This window comes from Hemibagrus wyckioides, linkage group LG02 (genome assembly GCF_019097595.1).
Source record: "Hemibagrus wyckioides isolate EC202008001 linkage group LG02, SWU_Hwy_1.0, whole genome shotgun sequence".
Lineage (NCBI taxonomy): Eukaryota > Metazoa > Chordata > Actinopteri > Siluriformes > Bagridae > Hemibagrus > Hemibagrus wyckioides.
The window spans coordinates 7,626,102-7,649,981 of record NC_080711.1 but is presented as its reverse complement, the minus strand read 5'-3'; the positions used below and the strand labels follow the sequence as shown (position 1 = coordinate 7,649,981).

The 23,880-nt window shown below is 38.8% G+C and overlaps 1 protein-coding gene across 17 annotated transcripts in view; it reads left to right on the top strand.

The window, feature by feature from the left end:
* mapk8ip3 (mitogen-activated protein kinase 8 interacting protein 3) overlaps window positions 1–23,880 on the top strand; it is a 36,194-nt gene that overhangs the window by 7,665 nt on the left and 4,649 nt on the right. For 3 of the 17 annotated variants that reach the window (XM_058409747.1, XM_058409790.1, XM_058409739.1), the window contains 26 exons: window positions 2,027–2,147; window positions 2,317–2,387; window positions 2,979–3,064; window positions 4,045–4,068; window positions 4,920–5,064; window positions 6,455–6,671; window positions 6,960–7,053; window positions 8,412–8,530; window positions 9,031–9,042; window positions 11,299–11,356; window positions 11,454–11,606; window positions 12,539–12,596; window positions 13,635–13,783; window positions 13,919–13,975; window positions 14,693–14,863; window positions 16,883–17,042; window positions 18,143–18,193; window positions 19,184–19,270; window positions 19,363–19,515; window positions 20,527–20,692; window positions 21,153–21,344; window positions 21,886–22,048; window positions 22,392–22,511; window positions 22,695–22,775; window positions 22,876–22,943; window positions 23,165–23,313. In XM_058409747.1, coding sequence (XP_058265730.1) covers window positions 2,027–2,147; window positions 2,317–2,387; window positions 2,979–3,064; window positions 4,045–4,068; window positions 4,920–5,064; window positions 6,455–6,671; window positions 6,960–7,053; window positions 8,412–8,530; window positions 9,031–9,042; window positions 11,299–11,356; window positions 11,454–11,606; window positions 12,539–12,596; window positions 13,635–13,783; window positions 13,919–13,975; window positions 14,693–14,863; window positions 16,883–17,042; window positions 18,143–18,193; window positions 19,184–19,270; window positions 19,363–19,515; window positions 20,527–20,692; window positions 21,153–21,344; window positions 21,886–22,048; window positions 22,392–22,511; window positions 22,695–22,775; window positions 22,876–22,943; window positions 23,165–23,313 — 2,925 coding nt within the window. Of the gene's footprint in view, window positions 1–2,026; window positions 2,148–2,316; window positions 2,388–2,978; window positions 3,065–4,044; window positions 4,069–4,919; window positions 5,065–6,454; window positions 6,672–6,959; window positions 7,054–8,411; window positions 8,531–9,030; window positions 9,043–10,748; window positions 10,767–11,298; window positions 11,357–11,453; window positions 11,607–12,538; window positions 12,597–13,634; window positions 13,784–13,918; window positions 13,976–14,692; window positions 14,864–16,882; window positions 17,043–18,142; window positions 18,194–19,183; window positions 19,271–19,362; window positions 19,516–20,526; window positions 20,693–21,152; window positions 21,345–21,885; window positions 22,049–22,391; window positions 22,512–22,694; window positions 22,776–22,875; window positions 22,944–23,164; window positions 23,314–23,880 lie in introns of all 17 variants that reach the window. The other 14 variants (XM_058409853.1, XM_058409806.1, XM_058409844.1 and 11 more) reach the window with 13 other exon arrangements.

Sequence of the window (23,880 nt, the reverse complement as noted above, 5' to 3'; positions counted from 1 at the left end):
GTGTGTTTTGAGATATTTCCAGATGGCTATCTATGTTTATTTTTGTAGTCAGCATTCTGTTGACTCCCATTCCCTACACTTCGACATCTATCTTCCTTAGAGGTTCACAATGATATTTTTCAAATTCTGGTGCTGAAAGGAGTCAGCACAAACCCCCACATGATCTATCTCTCTCTCTCTCTCTCTCTCTCTCTCTCACACACATACACACACACACACACATACACACATAAAACCACTTTGCAGAGAAGAAAAAGACAATCTCATGTTGGTTTAGTTCACAGTGTGTGGTGTGTAGGTGCATGTGTACAGTACAATGAAATACTTTTCTGTGACTATTCTAGCTTACAGTTCAGGGTCAGCTATGGTATGATGTCTATGGAACAGCATGGTTTAAGACCCTTGCTGATTAGCTAAATGTGTCAGCTTGGCAGGGCTAGGATTTGAACTCTTTGGAATGTGAGTCCCAGATTTGGGGACATACTCATCTTTGACATATTGCATAATTAAACATCATAACAAATTGCTATTACATCTTTGGGACATTCCATTTTTTTTTAATATTTACTAAATGAAGGTATGGGCAATGGTTGGCAACCTGTAGCAATTATTTTGTACGTAATAATTAAATAGGTATATAGCAGGGGTCAGCAAGTGGTAGACTACAGTCCTGATATAGACCCAGCAAAGTATTTTAGCAGAATGAAATGATACTGTAGCAGAGGCAATAAATGTATGAAAGATGTCTGATTGTAGTTCAGCTACTCTGAACATGTTCAGCTCAGCTTCTGTAGCAGATCCTCTGTATCAGCTTATACACCTTATCACTGACATTTACAGTATGTTAATGATTTAGCTGAAGAACTGAGACTAGCTACAGATACATTAGGAGAATTTGAATGGTAGGGTCTCAGATGGTAGATTTCTCTCTATTTGGTCTGATTAAGGAACCGATCAGATCTGGTTCGCTTTTAAAGACAAGGTAGATGACAGAAACAGAAAAGAGACAGAAAAGAGAAGTAAAAGATTGTTTCACATGGCATCAAATTCAAAACCTTCAGAGGCCATGATTCAAGTCGAAAGTGGTAACATGAGGCGTTGCTATAGAAAGAAACATAACCACCGAATTTATAGCCATAAACCAATCATTAATGGTTGCACACTAAAACATACACTATATGGCCAAATGTGTGTGAATGCCTGACCATAAACCATGCATGTGGGCCTTCCCTAAACATTTGCTGCAAAATGATTGTCTAGAATGTCTTTGTCTGCTGTGGGGTTATCATTTCACAGGAACTAAGAGACCCAAACCTGTTCCAGCATGAAAATGCGTCTGTGTACAAAGCAATGTCTATAAAGACCTGGTTCATCAAAGTTGCTTTAGAAATGTCTTGCACAGAGCCATGAACACCTTTGGGTTGAACTGGAACGCATACTTAGACAACCTCAGTGCCCGACCTCACTAACGCAACATTCCAAAATATAGTAAAAAACCTTTCCTGAAAACTGAAGGCTGTAATAGAAGCAAAGGAAGATCCAACTCCACGTCAATGCCATGCCTTTGAATTAGGAATTTGGGTGTCATGGTCCGGTGTCCACATTCTTTTGGTCATATTGTGTAACTGTTGTCACTATTCAGTCATGCTAGTCGCTTATCCAGTCCTTCGTAAGCAGGAAACGTAGCTTACAAAGTTATGTAGCTAAAGGTTTACTATTTCTTGCTGAGCACAATTTGTGTATATCAGTAGGGCTGAAGCATTTTACTAATCGACTTCACTATTTCTGGAATCTTAGAGCTGATTAGGATGCAGACTCTGTGTGTGTAAATCTGTCAGACTGCCAGAAGCTGTTGCCAAAATCAGTGTTGCAATGTAACTCACCAGCTGGGCTGGAAATGATTTTAATTTGTGTGGTGAACCCATTGGGGACAACCTGATTTAGTGTTTTAAGAGCTGATGTGTTAAGATTACATATTCTGTGTGTGTGTGTGTGTGTGTGTGTGTTTTACTTTGTCCATTAACAGAAGTTTATTGAGTTTGAGGATTCGTTGGAGGCAGAAAAGAAGGATCTCCAGGCCCAAGTGGATGTTTTAGAATTACAGGGAAAGCAGTTTGAACTGAAGAGCAAAAACTATGCAGATCAGAGTGAGTCAATGCACACACACACACACACACACACACACACACACACAAAAGCACATGAATGAGATTGCAGCATGCATTCACACAAGCACATACAATGACCTTTTTTAACGGACACACAACACAAATAACCCAACTGGTGTGTAATTGTGGTTTCTGAATCATTTTGTAGTCTCCCGTTTGGAAGAACGTGAGTCAGAGATGAAGAGAGAGTTCAACGCTCTTCATCAGAGACACACAGAAGTAAGATCTCCTTTGGATGCCTCTCCTACACACACACACACACCCAAACAGAAACATGCACAATGCTTGCATCTCTATCTATATATAACGCTCAGAATATCTGTATTCAGGTTTAAACCTGAAGTGGGCGTGGCCTACACTGGAAAGGGGTTTTTTTTTTATTCCCATCAATGCAGATACTATTTTTGTTCATACCTCTCTGCATGTTTTATTCAAATAGACTTTCCGAAATTATAAGCTCATTTACGCCACCGCAACCTTGAGTAGGCAGTGACAAAGGATGGATGACTGAACTCTGTAAAGTCATCATAGAGCACCACAATTCCATGTTGATGAATGTGGCCTTTGTTTTGTCCTGTGAGCTTCGTATCTGACGGAACGTACGCTCACTCGTATGCACCAGACCTTTCATTTCAACAACTATTTTTTTTTGGAATCCCAGACCTGATGCACATTTCTAGTCTCAACTAGCAAGAATTCTTTAAGAAGAAACAAACAAACCAATATATATATAAATATGTTATAGGTAAGGTATTACATATAAGGTGACCAAATACTAATATATATATATATACATTTGTTCCTTTTCAGATGATTCAGACCTATGTTGAACACTTTGAACGCTCCAAAATTCAGCAGGCTGGAAGCAACCAGTCAGAGACAGGCTGCGGAAGAACGTGAGTGTGTGTGTGTGTGTGTGTTTAAACCAGGATGTATTTGGTTTAAATGAAATTGTTGCACATATTGACCTGTCATTTGTTGTGTTTGTTGCTTTTGTGCTTTTCTCTTATATGTGCTATGTATTAAGGTACATATAAGCTGGTTTGTTTGAGATCCCATGATAAAAGCAGTCGTCTTGGGGATGGTGTTGCTAGGCGCTGGTTGGACTGAGAAGCTGGTTGACAGTCTGTCAGTTCATGCTTAGTCACAGGCTTTGTCATGGCTGGCCCTCAAACTCACACCCATTATATACACTCGTGCAAATGACTGCCCACGCGTAGTCATACGCAGCCTTTGGCTGCTCATATTCTCCATTTGCGAAGTCGTGATTACGGCTTCTGAGTGTTGCTAATGTTAGCTAGCTAAATATATATCATAATGCAAACGATGTGTTAGTGATTGCTAAAAGTAATTAGTATGTAGGAAAATGAAGAACTTTCTTTCACTATGGTGAAAAGTTCAGTTGTAGCCAGTCATTTCTAGCTGTTTTCCAAGCTCCAAAGTATTACTGATTCTCAATAATTAACAGGATTCTCATGTGCAAAATTTATACTCCGAAAGCATATTAAGGCAACACTTGGAGATAATTATTAGATTATTATCGTTCACTTCTTGTTCAGACAATACATACACATATATACCGTATACATATTCATGTAATATTATATCGACTCCAGCTGCGTAAATAGTGCGTCCACTTTGTGTCTAATAATTTGATTAAGATAACTCATTTTCATAATGCTTTGTATTGTGACTGTGTGCTGTGTTATGTTATCTTAAATGTACCATGTTCTGTGAAAAGGACATGTGTGTGTCTGTTTGTTTCAAGTCTAATTTGCATCTTTCTCGTTGTGCTGCTCTCTCTCTCTTTCTCTCTCTCTCTCTTTCTCTCTGTGTGTGTGTGTGTGTGTGCACACTGCTGTGTTTGTCTCCTCAGTCAACGCAACACCTGGAGGAAAAGGTAAAAATGCCCCACAGTCCTATCTGCCTCAACAAGAGTTTATCACTCCCTGTTCCAAACCCAGCTCTAATTTTAGTCCTTGTAAAGAAAGACGAATCCCTCCCTGATTGAATGACCCCAGTTATGCACTGAAAAATCGATACCTCTTTCTCCTTTGTGTGCGTTCACATAACCCAGGCTCATGTCTGTTCTGGGCTGATTTTTTTTCACTATGCTTTGACCTTAAAGGAAAAGTCCACTCTGAAACACAACATGTATTTAGATTGAAAAATGTATGGGGTGTTCAGCAATTTTGTAAAAAGTTAATGGTTGTTGCTTTTGCAGTTACAGATCTTAAATATAAGGGATAATGGTCGAGTTTCTCTATTTCACATTCGGCATCGTATTAATGAGGAAACCTAGACGGGGTGATAATAAACATTGGACTCAACGTTCCTGAATGCATGGCAGGTATTTTAGCTTGAACGTTGAAGCTTTAGAAGCTGACCTGTTTGAGAAGTGTGTACAGATTAGGAGGTGAGTGACCTGAACAAACTAAACAAATAATCAGTGCTGCTTCACACACCTTCAGTAGAGATTAATCAAGGATTTATTCCCACTGGTACCGCTATCAGCTGGTAGTCGAACGGCATTGCGGGTAATGTAGGATTCTATTGTCTGAAGTGAAAGTAGAAAAACATGATGAAATATCATAAGGTTTAAAATAAAAACTCCGAATTTCATGATAATAAATTAAAGAATACATTTTAATTCTAAAGATTAAGAGTGGATTTTTCCTTCTGTATTAGTATATGCAACATTTCTCATCCTCTGTGTGTGTGTGTGTCTCTCTCTCTTGTTTTCCCCTGTAGTAAAACGGAGCGACCACCTTCGCTGAGTCTGTTTCCCACCGGCGATGCTATGGTACGTGGGGGTCACGGGGGGGCTAGGACAACGTCCACAGACGCCTGGCATGCCAGTGATCTGGGTCGAGCCGTCTACGCCCCTGGTTTCCAGGTGCGACAGATAGGGCATCTTGCCCTACTGCAGCTGGGCAAGGAGTCATCATAATGGCATCACTGTTCTGCCCGCTTCCTCCTTCCTCTCACCTGCTTGTGTCCCTGGAAGACAAGTTCTGTCAAATGTGTACCTGTCACACTGGATGCCAGCAGGCATGCAGGGATTCATGCAGTTTATTTCCGTCCTTTCAGTTGGTAGTGCAGCAGAAGATTATTTTTACCTCAGCAATGAATCACGACTTCATTGTTTGGGTTCATTGTTTCCTGCTTTGGATGCGTTTATGGAAATATAAAAAGGAAAGCAGAATACCGCAGTACAAGTGACTACTCATTGAGGATGCGACATGCTTGCGTATAGGAGCCTTTTAGGAGACAGATCCGGGGCAGGTTTGACAGTTAAAAAAGTCAAATCCAATCACGTTTTCCCAATGGACAGTTCTGCATAGCAACAAAACAGACAAATATAACAGAATATCACTTTAGTTTTCACAAGTTTTAATTTAAAGGCTTAAGAAATTAGTTTTATTATTAACAAAATTAGCTTTGCTCATTGGCTAGGTGAGTTATACTCTTCAACTCCTGTCTATCACAGCAACACTAGCCAATCACAGGCATCTGTGGGCTTATGTATGCAGAAGAGGGCAGATAGTGCTTTCCTCAGAGTGTGTTACACTGCGCTGTGATGCAGCACGAGCAGCAGTAGCTGGCATAATGATAGGGAAGAGCTGCCTGGACAGATATAGAAGAGATCACCAAAGAAGAGACTTTTCACAGAGTTTATTTGAAATAGTGTGAGTTATAATGATGAGACTGCAGGTTGTGCAGCTCAGCTGGTTTTGTCGTGGCTCACGATACGAGCTAGCTATCACACTCTGGCAATGACAACAGAACTAACAGAAAATTGGATGTGAGCGTTTAGATGTGAGCAAAAGGCCCTACAACTCCATGAAACACTCTTTATCATGTTAAGGGTGTTTATAGCATCGCAGTTTTAAGTGCATTTATCATCCACACTTAACTGCTGATCTACTAAAATCTGCAGAGCTCACATATTAATGTCTGTGTTTCATTTTCCTTTGTGATAAGTTACGGGAAAGCCCAGGCTCGAGGCCAATTTCTATACTTCCTGTTTTCTATGTGACTTATTGGTCACATGACTGAGCAGTGCTTGTTGCGTATTTGTGGCTTTGATGGTGCTTTAATGGACAAATTACATCAAAGTGCTTCCACTGTGTGTGAATTTTGTGTATGTGTGTGTATTCAGTAGTCAATTCCTGCCATTCTACAATATTAGTGCAATGCTAAATCAATTCATAATCAGTTCAAACAGTGTATGAGTATGTGTGTTTTAATTTGTGTGTGTTTCTGATCCCACCCCCAAAATAAAGGAGGACGGCTCAGAGTCGGACTCGCCCAGCAGCACAGGCAGCAAATCAAATACTCCCACCTCATCTGTTCCCTCGGCAACAGTTACCCCTCTCAACGAGAAGAAGGTTCCCTCTGGAGAGTTTGAAACGTGCCGGGGGCGGAGCCGCAAAAGTGCCAAGAGGCTCAGCAGGAATATGGAAGTGCAGGTCTCACAGGAGACCAGAAATGTCAGCATCGGTGAGAAAGAGAAAGAGAAAGAGAGACGGACAAGAAAATGAGGAAAATTCCAATATGTTACATTTGCAGTATCTCATATAGATACTGCGTACATAAAACATCTCAGTGCTAGGCAATATAGTCTCAATATAATGAATTTTCATATGTAAATCTTTGCTCAGGGTTTGAGGAATGCAAATGTAGTTATGAAAATCAAGCCCAATGCTCTCTGATAACCCATATATATTTATGTCTGTGTGTGTGTGTGTGTGTGTATGTGTGCGTGCATGTGTGTTTGTGTGTACACAGGTATGGGAAGCAGTGATGAGTGGCCTGAATTTCAGGAATTAGATTCTACACCAGAGATAGATCTGGATCCTCGTATCTATGGTGGAGGAAACAGGTGTGATAATCTAACAGTGTCATGCAGAGTAATTACAGTGTTAATATACAGCACGACAACTCACTTTCAGTTTTGACATGTAGAGAAATACAAAATTGCACCATTTAGCTTTTGCTAAATATTTTTTCATATAGAAATGACATTTCATTCAAGAGTTTACTTTTATTTTGTATAAAATAAACTGTTTAATTGTCTCTCAGGTCCTTCATAATTATTTTCCATATTTGCTACATCACTGCCTCTTGCTTCTTGTATTCAGAGAATTATAATCTAGATTTTTATCGAGTGGAGGTACACAGGAGGTAGATCAAAATCCCTTTTTTGCTGTCAAATATAATACATACCTATAAGATAAGATAAGAAATTTCCACGTTACAGCAGCAAGAAAAGAAGAAAAATGTGCAAATATGAAGCAGAAAGATAAAGAAATCTATATAAATAAATAATAATAATTTCACAAAACAAACTAACTAATCAAGATTGATTACTAATCAAATCAAGAAAGAATTTACAAATATAAATGAAAAAAGAGTAATATGATGATATATCTAACAAGAGTCTAGTATATTGCTACAGTTTTAGATGTAATATTAATTACTGATTTGTTTTTTCAACATTACTTTAATTTATTATAAATTAATTGTGCTTAAGTGTGTAGTTACATCAGAGCTATGAATACTGATGTGCACAATTTTGGTTCTCACTAGGATCACAAATTAATTTTGAATATGAACCTAAAATAATATATACTTACACTACCCGTCAAACGTTTGGACACACCTTCTAATTCCATGGTCTTTCCTGATGTTTATTTCTTTCTACATTGTAAAACAATGCTGGAGGCGGCCGAAATCCACAATAATGTCCTTTGAACAGTTGATATTGAGATATGTCTGCTACTGATGCTCTGTAAAGCCTTCATAACGGCTCTAATCTGAGGTGCTGTTAATTGGTGATTTCTGAGGCTGGTCACTCTAAATGAACTTCCCCTCTGCAGCAGAGGTCAGTTTTGGTCTTGCTTTACTGGGATGGTCTTCATGTGGTCCAGTTTCATCCTGGTGCTTGATGGGTTTTGCAAATGCACTTGACAATACTGTTCTTGCAAGAACTATTCCAGAACACCTGACCTTCGTGTCTTAAAATAACAACGGACTGTTTTTTGTTGTCATTACATATGGATTACTTAAGTCCATGTGTGTTATTTCATAGTTTTGAAATCTCCAGTATTGTTCAAGAATGTAGAAAATAAATCCCTAAACAAAAAACATTGAATTAAAAGGTGTGTCAAAAATTTTGACTGGTAGTGTACATGTCATATGTGTTCATTATTGTTTACTGAGTTTGTTTTTTTTCCCAAGTCCATCTCAAGGAATAGTGAACGAGGCGTTTGGCATCAACACAGACTCGATCTACCACGAGCTCAAAGACGCCAAATCTGACATCATCGGCGATGTGGATGCCGGAGCGGAGCTGCTCGGTAAGCTCTAGTCTTGACAATTTTATGAGATTTTATCGTCACTGTACTGTTAAATTTGTAGCTCTTTATACATGCAGGCCTCTGATTTGTTCATGACCTGTATTTATGATTTGACATTGCTTTTAAATGAACAACTTAGTTAAACAAGTGATCTTTTTGCACATTGACCTGCATGACCTTTTTGTATGATGGCTACACTGCTAACAAAGGCTGCTGGGATATCATGCTTGCCCCATGGCTGCAGCACCCCAACCATCAAACCCATTGTGAAAGAGGGAAACCTTTCATTTCAGTATGTTTGGCTTAAAGCGAGTCTCGATGTGTTTATCTTAGATTGGGGCGTTTTCCATTTGTTTTTTAGTTTACTGTATAGGCAGAATTTGATTTGTTTATCTCAGTGTGAAGGTGGTGCTTTGATTTGATCGGCCGTCTCAATCACTGACCCTTGACCCCTCTCTGTGCTTCCTTCCCGTGTGTGCTTCTCCTGGCCATGCCCCTAGGGGAATTCTCAGGTGTGTATCTCATCACTGATCATTTTATTATTTCAAATATTTTTTTATTTCTTATACCTCCACACTTTATCATATGAGTAGAATACAATAAAATCTCATTTTAACACCAACTTCTCCTAAAAACAACAATATTCTTCTGTAATCTGTTTCTGAGTGTTTTTTTCCCACACAGGGATAGCTGGGATTAGGGGAAGGGGAAAAAAAATGACATGTTTATTTACATATTTTTAACATCCGCATGTGCATGGTGATGTAATCAAAACTCAAAAGCTGTTCAGAAGTGGACATGAATTGAAGTAGAATAGAAATAGCATCGAGTAAAAATGAATTCAAGCTTGACTTCAGCAAAACCATAGCCAAAAAAAAAAAATCTTTCTGTTTGATAAAAATGTACATATTAACATATTTTTTTCAATGAGTCTTAAATGATTGATATAGATTTTATTTAGCATTTTTAGCATTGCCTCGGCTTCAGCTGCAGCTTTTGACAGGTCTCATGTTTTGAACAACTGCATTTTTAAAGCTAACAAGGGATAATCAGAATCATTTTGATCAGAATCATGGTTGACTGGTGACTGGACTTGTATTCTGTCATGAAGATGTTTCTAATCTGATCAGTAACATGAAACAAGTCCATTTGCCAAGACTAACAAGACATTCGTATAACCTGGATGACTGAAGACCACATTAGATGCTCTTTAGACATTTCCTTATTCTGCTATTTGTATGAAGTTTAAGTATGTGTGATGGCCTGGGAAAAGCCTTCGTTTGGTGCAATTTTGATATTTTTGATATTACTAAACACAATGAGTTTTCCTGAATTGAAATATGCTTCTCTTTGCGTGTATCTCAGCCATGTTTAAACCTCTAAAACCCGAAAAGGTAGAAATTTGCATTCCACTGCGGACGATTTGTTTGTATCTGATTACAAACTGAACTGATTTGGCATGTAGATACCCAGCGACTCTGAGCTCATATTCATTATTTATTGGTATTTATTAATCTGGAAAATTCAGAGCATTCGGTAGGCTTGAAGCCAACCAAAGTGATTTTTAAAATACAAACACAATTAGTGTGTACAAGCATGCAGTTTGAGACACAACGCTATTTTTTATTAATCAGGTGCTGACACAGTGTCATAGGATGCTTATACTGCCCCAGCTCTTTACTATACTGCCCCAGGTCTTTACCTAGTCTGTCTGTTTATATCACAGTTTAGGTCAAACTGGCTCTTTACACACCATGATTTTGCTGGCAGCTAGCCTAGGCAAGATTAGACAGTATATAAAATGTACACATTCTTTATATATAAATATATAAATTCTATTATACTCTCATGGTGACCTGAATTTTTTGGCCAGAAATCAGACACAGTGACATTTTATGGGTTTTTTTTCCCAGACCACCGCACAAAATATAGTCTGTGAGAGTGTGTGTGTGTGTGTGTGTTCTCACACATACATATGTATGTACAGTAAATCCCTCACCCAAAACTATCTCACCAGGCGCTTTCCTGTTTTCTCCTTCTTTCTCTGTCTGTCTCTTTTACCCCTTGTTTTGTAAAAAAAAAAAATTAAATAAAAAATTCCTTTGCCCTTTTCATTTTCCTCTTTCTTCTCTCTTTCCTTTATTTCACTCTTACTCCATGTTACTTTCCCCTCATTATCCTGCTACCCCTCTTTGCCACTTTTTCGGCGCTCTCTCAGTGCGGGATGATTTCTTTGGTAAGGCTCTGAATGGCCCGCTGATTCCTCCATGTCTTTGTGTTTTATGTGCACCATGCTGACATGATGGTACCACCCATCTCCCTTCCTATGCTGTGATGTCATTTCCTGCAGTGCTTCTGCTATGGCATTGTTCATTAGCATTGCTTCGGAATGGCAATATTTATTTATTTTTTATTTAATGGTCAATTTGGAAGTGCTCTGTGCATATTTCTTTTAAAAAAATTTGCTTTGTAATTGGTATAAAAGTCCATGCATCTAAGTTGCATTTTGTTGAACTGCTTGTTTCTGAGTTGGACTGTATTTGTGCTGCTTCCCTCCCTGTCCATGAACAAGTTACCATGCAGTTTGCCTATAGTAGCACTCATGAGTTAAACTAAACCGTCTCAATTTTTTATTCCAATTTAAAAACCATATTTTTTATTAAACATTAAAGAAACTAATTGTATTCCCCCCCCCACCCACACACACACACTAAATAGCTGATATAAAGCTTATTTGGAGGCCACTGCTGATTAACTGTATCTCACAGGGATGGGGAAAGAAGTGGAGAACCTTCTCACTGAGAACAAAAAGCTACTAGAGACCAAGTAAGAAGTGTGTGTGTGTATGTGTGTGTGTGTGTGTTTATGCACATGCTGTATGTCTGTTCATATGAGTTTTCACTGACCGATCCACTCTGCTTAGGAATGCTCTGAACATCGTGAAGAATGATTTGATCGCTAAACTGGACGAGCTGTCGGGAGATCAGGAGGTCCTGAGGGAGGAGCTGGAGGCAGTTAAACAGTCCAAGAACAAAGTGGACAACAGGGTCAAAGAGCTAGAGGAGGAGCTGAAGAGGTATATAATCTTAGATTTCCTTTTTTAGACATACTCTGAGTTGGGAAGTAACAACTACTGAAGTCAGTTTTTATAAATATCAGTATTTAATTTGATTTTTTTCTTTCTTGTCATACTTTTGACTTTAACTCACTACATCATGCTGTGCTTAACTTCTTCCAGGAACAAATCTAGATTTTAACAAATGTAAAAGAAAGAATGAAATCTAATACCCACGTCTGTAAGCTATCCACTGATTTGTACACGTTGTATGTATATATATATATATATATATATATATATATATATATATATATATATATATCCAGGCCCTTTGTACTCGAACAGCTAGCTATCAACATTCAGCTAGTTCGTGTTATCAGCTAGCTAACATATGAAAGATTAGCAGTTAAGCCATTTAGTATTAGCTGTCTTTTTTCCCCCGATTTTCCATGGTCCCTTGGCCCTAATTTATCGCCAGTAACTAAAGCAATTTATACTTACACATTTATCCTTACTTTAATCATTAAATTTTATACTTAAATGTAAGAGTTTATGAATTTCTAACTTGATTTCACTGAAGATTATCAGAGGATTTATTCAGATGAATAATTCTAATTTTACTTGAGTAAAGAACGGTCATAGAGGGTACGTTTCCAACAAACTTCAGGAACCGTTAGAGGAACTGGAAAGAAGTATGATTTCCAGAAGAGTTCCTGGTCAGCATTTGGTATTTATTGTGTGAATAACATCACCAACACGCACAATGACTCAGACTCACTAGAGTCGCTTAGTATTAGGAACTAATAATATCTAGTATTATTAGACATGTAGCATGCAAAATGACAGAACTAATCCCTTAAGAAAAATAATCATGTGGAAATCCTTTCTTTCTGTTACGTCTAATACTAGAGTGCAACTGTGCGTAACTGACTCTTAACTTCATCCCCCAGGCTGAGAGCCGAGGCACTCGGAGCATCTCAGGATTCAAAGGATGAAGGAGGAGAGGATGTAAGTCTCACACACTCTCTTCAATTAAACGGCACAATCTAAGACTGCTTTAGTGATTAGTTCATATGTTCTAGGGATGCGTCGATATTGATTTTTGACATTGATTCACTGGTACAGGGTTCTGATCCGAACCCCACTCATTTTACACATACCATCTAATTATCTGATATCACACAAGACGGTGTGACATAATTCTAGTTGAAGTTATCGCACGAATGAACAGACGGCCTGAAAAGACTGAAATTGATCTAGATGTATTTCACATTCAGTGATGGCAATCAAAGCAAACTGCTCCGTGAAAATATCCAGAGTAGAAACGTAGAGACGTGAAGTGACTTAATAACCTAAGTTAATTGCTTGTAGCATACAGCAGCTGCCAGTGCTGAAGCAAACAATTGACTTCAAACAGTGCAATGCGAGTGAAAATAACAACACTTACCCAGTATATTGTTCCTGCAGATCAGCCACTATCACTCAAAGGATTGTGAAACAATGAAAAGAAAAATGTATTTGACTTACAGCTACACAGAGGCGCTTTTCTGTGTTTAAACAAAACCCACTCTCCATTGTAACTAACTATATCTAACTAGACAGCTTGTTTAAAATCAACATTAAAAAGAACAAGCCTAGTAGCCTAAAAGTATGAACATGCACATGGTGACTTTCATGGCCAATATTTAAACCAGGAAAATGTAAAGCGAGCTAAGTAAATTGTTACTCGGTACTGACAAATACCAATAACGTTCATTTGAACTTGGTCTGAAAAAAAAAAGGACTTTAATAAGGTCAGTCATTGGTCAGAAAGACACCACTAATCACTGCAGTGTGCTGGAATTGTGCATTTGAGAAATATGAACGCATGTTATTTTGAATACTGATGCCTTTAGATGCTATGTTTTGTTTAACACACATTTCTTTGGCGTCCTAAATAATTAATATGTTCCTTTAAGCAGCTTTGCCTCTAACCACTAACCTCCGCCTGCTTGTGTGGCGTATTTTTTCCTTTCTTTTGGATTTGTGTGTTGGAATACGGCACAGTATTCGTCCTCACTGCAGGATGACGTGACCGTGGCGCAGAGGCGCAGGTTCACACGGGTCGAGATGGCACGCGTACTGATGGAACGCAACCAGTACAAAGAGAGACTGATGGAGCTGCAGGAAGCTGTCCGCTGGACGGAGATGATCAGGTCAGGGTCACACACGCTGAAGCATCATATCACACTGCTCCCTGGTGCAGAACACACACATGCCTTAACATGTAAAGCATCCACTTTAGGTATTGTGTGTATTTATTTATCATTTTCTTGCCCACTCTATTACAGAGCCTCTAGGGAGAGTCCTCAAATCCAAGAGAAGAAGAAATCAACTATCTGGCAGTTGTGAGTTTGCTTGATCCTTGCATCTGATACATTCATATAATTTTTTAAATTGCGATCTTCAACAGTGTCATGAATTTCACTGAAATTCATTGAAGTCAAGTTTTTAAGTTTTTAACTTCATGTTGGTCTAGTTTTGTTCAACTTCCCATGGGATGCGAGTGGGATTTAGCCCTGGCTTTATCTCTACCAAAAGACCGTGTTGCAGCAGTGCTTTATTTTGTAAAAGCAATCTCACTACACAATCTCAATACACTCTGCTCAAACAGATCAGTTTTCAAAGCTTCGACTTTCATTCTAATACTTTCGCCAACAGTGTCATGCTTGACATCTCAGATCACATGCTTGACACTGAAATATTTAACATAACAGAAGTGTGTTGCATAGCTGGATTACATTCTGGAGCATTGAGTCCAATGTTTGCAGCCTCCACTACTTCTACAGTGGATTTCTCATTAATACAACTAGTGAGTGAGAAAATATGCTCTTGCTCCTATATATTTAGGAGCTAGCTGTAAAACCTGCCCATTATCCCTTAAGTTTAAGGTCGATGGAGTTGTTTCTCCTATTAAACCCTATTGTGACTGTGCTAGAAATGTGGACCTGTGAAGTCAGAACTGTAGACAACCTCTAACAGCAACCACAGTGCTGTTTCATATGACTTGCTTTGCATCTTTTAAATTAAGATGTTGTGAATCTTTCCTTTTACTTTCCCTCCAGCTTTGCACGACTCTTCAGCTCATCCTCAAGCCCTCCTCCAGTCAAGCGGCCATATACCAGCGTCAACATCCACTACAGATCCCCCTCTCCTGCAGGCTTCAGTCAGAGACGCTCTCACACCATGTGCCAGATCTCCACCTCCGACCGTACACTCGAGTTCTTCCCTGAGGAGTAAGAACATGCGCCAACACACACACATTCATACATCTTCACAAATTAGTTCACAAATACAGGCTTTAAGACCGCACAGGAAGCTCTTTAACAGTACGGAGTAAAAGCTTTACATCTGAAAAATTAGCAATAGATGAATAGGCAACTTGGGGCTTTGCTAACTTAAGGTAAAAACACACCATTATGCGAATACACCCCTTAAAGGAAGCTATGCTTGAAACAATGTTGGGTTGGCAATTGGATACGCAATCTAATATGCCTGAAGTTCAGGTATTAAATGTGCAAAAGCCTATCATTATAGTTTATAGGGTAAATTATAGTATTCAGTAAAGTGTATATTTATCTATATTATGCAATAGTGTTTCAAAACAATTCACACCTTTAGGAAAGCTTTAAAAGTGCACACTCATGTCTAACTGCCTTTAATCGCCATTGTGCTTTGGGTTATATTGGGTTTTCAGTTTCATTTTGAGGAGTTTCTTTGAAATCTGGACTCGCCATGGCTATCGAGAACAATTGGCACATGGAAAAAAAACATTCATTGGCATGTTGTTTTATAGCCTTAGTTAGTATGTGATGTCATTCACACACTTCATTCAATTGCGCATACAAATTAGTACTACTGAGTAAATCAAACTCTGTGTGTTTTAACAGAGCAAAGCTCAGGGTTTATTGAACAGCAAGGTTCTAAACGTCTTCCCTGTTTAATCAGCAAGTAAACCCCTAAGTTCTTCTGCGTAATCAATTAAACCACTTTAATGACCATTGGACACTAGGTGCACATTTTCTCTTTTGTAAAAAATGTACAAGAGTAATCCAGGCTGAAAATATGATTCAAGGTTCAAGAGTTTATTGTTAAATGTACAGGAAACAGTCTGTTACATAATACAAATAAATTCTAACTCTGTGAATCCCCCCAAAATTACTACTAGTGCAAATGCAAGAAACAAAATTCTGTTTGCAATGTAAACTTGAAAGACATGTGCATGTGCAAAGTCCTGCAGAGGTCGATTGGATCCATGTCGCTATTCACATTGATGATGATGATGATGGTAAGACAGACCATTTTGTACAAAAAGGAAAAGAGATCATTTACATTCTAGCAGCTTTAAGAATAGATTCCTTCAGTCATCTTTATTCAGCTTTATCCTGATCAGGCTGTGGATCAGGAGACCACACAGGGTCTGAATCTTCTGTTTGAGCTTTAAATTACACTTCAGATTGAATAAATGGCTAGCTATTCATTTATTATTAATAAACTGAAGAATTCATCCCTCGCCAGGAAGCATTTTATCCTGGTCTGGGTCACAGCAAATCCAGAGTCTATCCCGGGAACACTCAGCATGAGGCAGACCCTAAATGTGTGGAAAACTTTTGCATGTCATGTTGTCAGTAGTTAACAATTAGTTAGGTTTGGTGGGTTACATGCTTACAGAGGTTGGGGTTCAGTAAAATTGGGGGAAATAAATCTCATCATTCACTTTGAAAGTGCTGGGGAAATAAGCTTAAGAAATGCTTTATGAATGCAACATACACAACTTCTCTTGTATACTTGTCAATATTGTGTTTATTCTGTGTACATGTTCCTGATATTATATATAGTACATTGTGTTTTGTCTCTATCCATGTTTTCTCATGAAAGATCTCTGATGTTTTCGAAGCGCTATGCTGCTCCTACCGCTGCACAAAACATACACATATACACACACACACACTATACAAACACACACACATATCTAATCTATAATATCAACTCAAATCAGCATACAAGTTTTAGTCCAATGCATGCATGCTCACAGCTGGGCTTCTTCCTGCGTATGTGTGTCTGTGTGTTGCGCAGTTTTTCTTTCAGTCTCACCTCTAACCCGCGGCACAAATTTTCTTTTCTCTCTCTCTAACTCTTCCCCTCACTCTTTCTATCACTTTTGCGTACGCGGCTGTCTGGCTGGCTCACTGGTGCTCTTTTGCGGACCGCTCGCCCCCTCTATCTCTCCCTTTCTCTGTCTTTCTGCTCCATAGACTCCCCAGTAATGGTGTTGCATCTCTCCTTAGCGACTCAGCGCTCTCAGTCCGTAGGGAGCAGCGACGTGAGCAGTACCGGCAGGTCCGTGAGCACATGCGCAGGGACGATGGCCTCATGCAGGCCTGTGGCTGGAGTGTGCCACCTCGCTTTAAACAGGTAGTGCACATAACCGTTGATCTTTCACCCTTCTTCTCTCACATGCGCTACAGCTGCTGAATTATGGAGGCTCAAGTAGCGCTATTATGAAAGGCCAAGTTTGAAGAAATAATAGTGAAGCATTAAAGAAAAACAGGTAATGTGGGACAGTATCATACAGAGGATGAAGGTGAGGATATTTCTTGAGGTTAGTATGCTCTTTTGCAGAGTCTTTCCTGTTCCTGAGTCTACCTAGAGATCTCTAGGGTGATGGCCAACACATGCTTTCTAAGACATTTGAAGCCAGCCATAACATTTGACTGTGCTCCAACTGTCCTTTTCTGTGTGTATGAGCTAATGTTCAGCTGGGATTAGCCATCCGTTTCACCCAATCTTTGACTCCTGGCAAGTCTCACCCTCCAGTGTTTAATTTTACCTGGATACTCTAGATCTGTCCCCAAGAAGTTCTTCTCTAATCTTAAAAACTGCAACGTGCACACGTTGTAACACATTTAGCGTGATTTTATATTATACAGTTTTTAAAAAAGTAAGAGTTATAATTACACCAAAAGGAGGAATGGTTCCTTTCTGTGTCTGGTTCCTTTCAAGGTTTCTTCTTCATGTTGTCTCAGGGAGTTTTTCTTTGCCACTGTTGCCTCTGGTTCTCTTGCTTTGGTACTCTTGTTCTTTACGGATCAAGATCTACATCTGGATTAGATTTTGCTGTACAAATAAAATTCAATATGATAGCTGTGGCAGCATTGGAATTTTTAACTTACTATAAACTCATGAAATTTTAATGATAAAGCTAAACTACACTGGTCTTTGTAATGACTTTGATGCTTGGTGTTCCGCCTGGTTGTTTGATAGAAAATAGTCATCAATGTTATAGTCAATGAGATATTAGGTTATCAGGAGCAAAAAAGTATTTTAATGAAATTATGCTTGTAGGTCGCTCATATCGAGCAGTTGATTGGTTTAAATCGAGCAAAGATTTAGTTTTAGAAGGTCACTGGATCTTGGAGCAACAGCAGCCTATGTTAGTTGGTGAGAGTGTGTGTGTGTCAGGGTTGCCAGTGGTGACCGTGTGTCGCCGTGGCTCTAACTGTGATCTCCTACAGACGGGTTCCCAGGCAGACAGCGCTCAGGACACCGCAGGAAAGAGGCCGCAGGCAAGTCTGCCCAGCAGAGGACTAGCATGCACCTCTCCATCCCCGCCCCCTGTTAAACTTCGCCCCTAATCTTACCCATACATTGCCCAGCAGTCAAACCTAACAGAAGCCCTGCCCCTTTAGGTGTGACAAAGATCCCTTAAGGTTCTTTGATGGGTTTAACAAAGTACAATGGAGCAATAACACCTCCAGCACATAGCAACACAATATTAATATACATATGGTCACCAACCAAGAACTCAAAATAAACACCGATTCCCAGATGATTAGATTATCAGATTGGTACAGTGATCAATACTTTCCAAAGTCCACAACTAATCAGTTGCTATTGGCTGTTGTTTCTGTCTTAAATGTCAGCATACAGTATTGATTAATCCCTGTTGAGCATGTTTGTATGTTTTTAACCTAAATCTAAATCAGGGGTGTCAAATATACGACCTGCACGTCTAAAACCAGATCTAATCCGGCCCACCGAATGCATTTACTGAATGCAAGAATAAAAATATTCTTGCGGAAGACTCAAAAGATTAGAGAGATAAGAGATAATCTCTGTTATTCCACTAGAGCACTAGAATAGAGCAATAAACTCTGAGACTTAAAACAAAATGACTATGTAATTATTCACTAGCAAGCTGAGATGTTTTAAGAATTCCTGATAAGTCAGTTTCAGTTTACACTTTTTTGTAAATAATGTATGTTTAACCTGTTTGTGTTGATAAATGAGCACATTTGGAGCTATTTGGAAACAGTTTTGGCTTGTAGCTCAAAATGAGTAAAATGACGTATCGCTTTAGCTAAAATGAGTTTGACACCCCTGCTCTAGCTAAAGTTGGGTCTTTAACTGTTCTAATATCTCTTTGGCTCTCTGTCTGTGTTTCTGCGCCATCTTAACCAGGCCATGACGCGGCTTCCGGCCCGGGCCTTTTTCTACATATGAAGCAGTGTCATTAGCTGCTTTGTGACTGTCTCCACCTTCTTGTCTCCTCACAGGCCAATGAGAAAGATGACAACCGCATGAAAAACGTCCCCGTGCCAGTATACTGCCGCCCTCTGGTGGAGAAGGATCCCAACAGGAAGGTAATACCTCATTCACTATTATAAGACTTGTGGTAAATCTGTACAGTAGGAAGCACCCAGGAGGAGTCACATTTCGCATTGCGTTTGTGTAGCTGTGGTGTGCTGCTGGAGTTGACTTGTCTGGCTGGAGGACATCCAGTCAGGATGCAGGAGTGAAGCTACCAGTCAATGGCACCGATCCTTTAACTGGAGAGGATGAGGGAGGAGAGAATAAGAACGAACATATCTCACCAGAGAAGAAGAAGGTAAACAACAACACACAACAGCCCAACATGTTACACCATGAATATATAATATAATATAATATAATATAATATAATATAATATAATATAATATAATATAATATAATATAATATAATATAATATAATATAATATAATATAATAATTATATTATTACAGTATATTTACTAGTTTATTTATAGCTGCTTCAATTTAATAGGCTATAAATATATGAATAAGATATTTTTATGTAGTTATAATGATTGTTATAAGTTTACATCACAGCTCTGTTGAATTTTTAGATCTTGATATTGATTAATTTTCTAGGCTTATATTAATGCACTCGTTCTCACGTTACTGTTTCTAACCTAATAACCCTCTTCATAAACAAATAAAAAAAATATGATGTTTGTTTAACAACAGAAAAGAATTTATGATCACTGATATATTGAGGCTTCATGTCAGAAGATTTATTTTTCAAAGGACAGAAATTCCAGTGTTAGTCCTTTGTAACTTTTTTGCTAATGTTACACAACACTGTATTTAACTGATAAAAAAGTAGGATTTCTTATTCTGAAGTGTAATTTTTGGCAAGTTGTAAAAGTTGTGTAAAAGAAATAAATCACTCCGGGATGTGCTTTATAGGACGGAAATTAACTTTAGGGTGGAAATGGCCCTTAAATTCAGATAATTCACAACACTGATTATGTTCCTATAATGTTTTACTCTTTACATAACCACTTTACATAACAACAATGTAAAAGGGATATCCACTATCACCTCGTTACAAAACTAATAACACGAGTACAGCCCTACCGTAGCCAATATATAATAGATATAGTTTGCTATGGCATGAAGTGAAAAATGACAAAAAACCCTTTTATATTTCGTTGCTTATTCTAAATCTTTTATTCTCAATCCTATATTGCTTATTCAGAATATCTTTAACTGTGTCTTTCTCTGCTTTTCTCACCTGCTCTCTCTCTCTCTCTCTCTCTCTCTCTCTCTCTCTCTCTCTCTCTCTCTCTTTCTCAGCCTAAGGAGCTACATGAGACCGACTCGATGAGTAGCCGTGTGTGGATCCTGACCAGCACTCATTCAGCCAGTAAGGTGGTCATTATCGACGCTAATCAGCCCGGGTCACTGGTTGACCAGTTTAACGTGTGTAATGCCCACGTGCTCTGCATTTCCAGTGTTCCAGGTAAGAGCTACCCTTACTAGCAAAGACTTTTTGCCTTTTTCCATGCTTTTGTATTCGGCATTTTTAACAATCAGATGTTAAGTATTATAAATCTAATTGTAAATGAATTCTGATTGGTCAAGAAGGTGCCTATTAATTTCCCATAACAGTGCTATTATGACAGCAGTGTCAGCTGCAGGTTTATGTCAATGTGCTCATTCTAATACTTTTGTATTATGGTGTTTTTTATTGTAATTGTTATTCACAAGGACGTGTATAGTGGATGTGCTACATAATTTAAGCCTAATAATAAACAGATAAAAAAAACCCCGTTGCTCTGGTGAACGTCATGAGAGAGAAAAAAGGATGATGTAAGCTATAAATGAGGGATGAGTTAGCCTGATGTCTGTTTTATAGAAATCTAGCTTGCTAGCAAATCTGAATTTGTTGAGATGTATTTGAAATGTGTTTGTGTGTGTAGCGGCCAGTGAGAGTGATTATCCTGCAGGTGAGATATTTCTGGAGCAGCAGGGTGATGGTGGCTCAGAGGATACTGGTAAAGTAGAGGGCATGCTGGCAGGCATTACACTGGTGGGCTGTGCAACCAACTGCAGCGTAGTGCGTAGTAACTGCTCTTCACGCACCGACACCCCAGTGCTGGATAAAGGACACGGTGAGCCATATCTTATAGCACATAGTTGCCTTTGTCTGTGAAACTGTGAAAGGCCCGAGCTTGCTTGAGCTTGAAGACTGTATAACTGCACCTGTTGTATAGTATATATGTAAGTATATAAAAGACGTGATAATGTTTTAATATCTAATATCTATTGCTCTATTAATACCCATCTCTTTTCTGGTTGTAATTAGAAAACAAAATTAAAGACAGCCTTTTTTACCTTATTACTTAATACACTTTGTTATCTTGTACATGTACCATAGTACCTTAGTTTCAGTCACTAAAAAGCAAATTATTATTATTATTATAATTATTATTATTATTATTATTATTATTGCCAATTAATGTCAAACATCCTCAAATCATCAGAACGCTTTCAAATATTTAGATATGTCATAATGCACACATGTACTGGAGACCATCAATATCATGTCTCACTTGAATTAATAAAATATAGAACAAAAAAACGACATTAAAAACCTCACATATGCTTGGTGTGTGTGTGTGTGTGTGTGTGTGTGTGTGTGTGTGTGTGCAGCACCTGCTGCTCCGGTGTGTAGCCGTCTGGCAGTGTCTCAGTCAGCAGAGGAAGCCACTGAAGCTATGGAAGTGTCAGAGGAGGCGGGGCCAAGTGAAGAGGGCGGGAGCTCCACCACTTCTGGAATGTTCACTGAACACGTCTTTACAGATAATTCACACAGGTGACACACACACACACACACACACACACACCACTACAATCTTATAGATGTATATAGAACAGTTAATCGTATATCAGACAGCAGTGTCATTTTAGATCATTGCCTCATCATTAACTCACACTATCATTGCAGCTCAGCTTCCTACAAGTGATCATGGGAGGATTCAGTAGCCATGGCAACATGCCCATAAGTGCTGTGGTGTAGTAATTATTAGTGGTGTGATAATTATATGCACAAGGAACTGCATTTCTTTGTAATCATGTTTTGTGTTGTATGCACATTGAAATGAAAACATTTGATGTAGTAATTGTACATATTGCATGTTTTGCTTATATGTGTTTAGTGAGGGTGGTGGCACTAAGGAGGAAGTGACATCAGCACCCACAGGCTCAGAAGGTGGAGGAGATGAACGTGCTGGAACCAGTGCCGCACCCACCATGTGGCTTGGAGCCCAAAACGGCTGGTGAATATCGCATATGCATTAGGAAACATATTCACACACACACACACACACACACGAAACCCTCTGGAACATTAGAAACCCATCAGAAAGTAATATATGTGCTGTACAGTACAATATCATTGTGTCCAAACAACACACAGTTCCGTATCAGGTGTGTAACGTCTCTGTGTACTCAATCCTCAGGCTGTATGTGCATTCTGCAGTGGCGAACTGGAAGAAGTGCCTCCACTCCATCAAACTCAAAGACTCTGTACTCAGTCTAGTGTAAGTGGAGTCCCAGTGTACATTGCTTTTATATACATATGCATTATAAAGACAGTTCTATTTACGTCTTATGTGTGTGTACTCTTTCTCGGTCTGTCAGGCATGTTAAAGGAAGGGTCTTGGTGGCACTGGCAGATGGAACGCTTGCCATTTTCCACAGAGCTGAAGGTTTATGTTTTCTACTATCTGTCTCTCAAACCATGGACAGTCTTGTTATAAATGAATTGCATTGTAATTGATCACCCATACTACCCGTGATATGCCACTAAGGTTCTATTTGAACAGTGATGCTGACATTTACAGTACAAGAGATGTCACTTGACTATGACATTAAATGAAACATTAGTTATATAGCAGACTGATTGTGTATGCGTGTCATCCACACACAGACGGTCAGTGGGATCTGTCGAACTATCATCTGATGGACCTGGGTCGCCCTCATCACTCCATTCGCTGCATGGCTGTGGTGCATGACAAGGTCTGGTGTGGCTACAAGAACAAAATCCATGTAATCCAGCCCAAAAGCATGCAGATTGAGGTAGGCTAATCTCTTACGTATTCTATAATACATACATACATTCTATAATACATACAAAAAAATGTATGTGCCTCAGATGATATTCATGTCATGTCATTCCTGATAGCAAGACAAAATAAGTAACACATATGACATGGCATAATATTCAAACCAATAATCGCACATTTCCCTTCGTTAAATAACAATACGGCATTAATCTGTTTATTATTAGACTTTTACAGTGTGCTTTGTCGGCCATCCAAGTCAACGTGTAAGTCGTTACTATAGAAACGTGTTAAAAATGTTTCCTGTTACTATAGTCAACATAAATCAACAGCCTCTGACCCAATCAGAATCAAGAATTCATTAATTAAGCAATATTGATCAAGCAAGAGCGGTGGTGTACTGAATATCAGCATGGTGGTGATTTGGCCCACAAATTATCAGACCCTTGCAGATTTTCAGTATAACAACATGATTGTGAGGGTGACATTGAAACATGGAACTTTATATAGAGTCACTGACATTTCTAATACAATATGGCCAAATGATCATCTTTGCTCCATCAAGGAAAATAGACACAGTTGA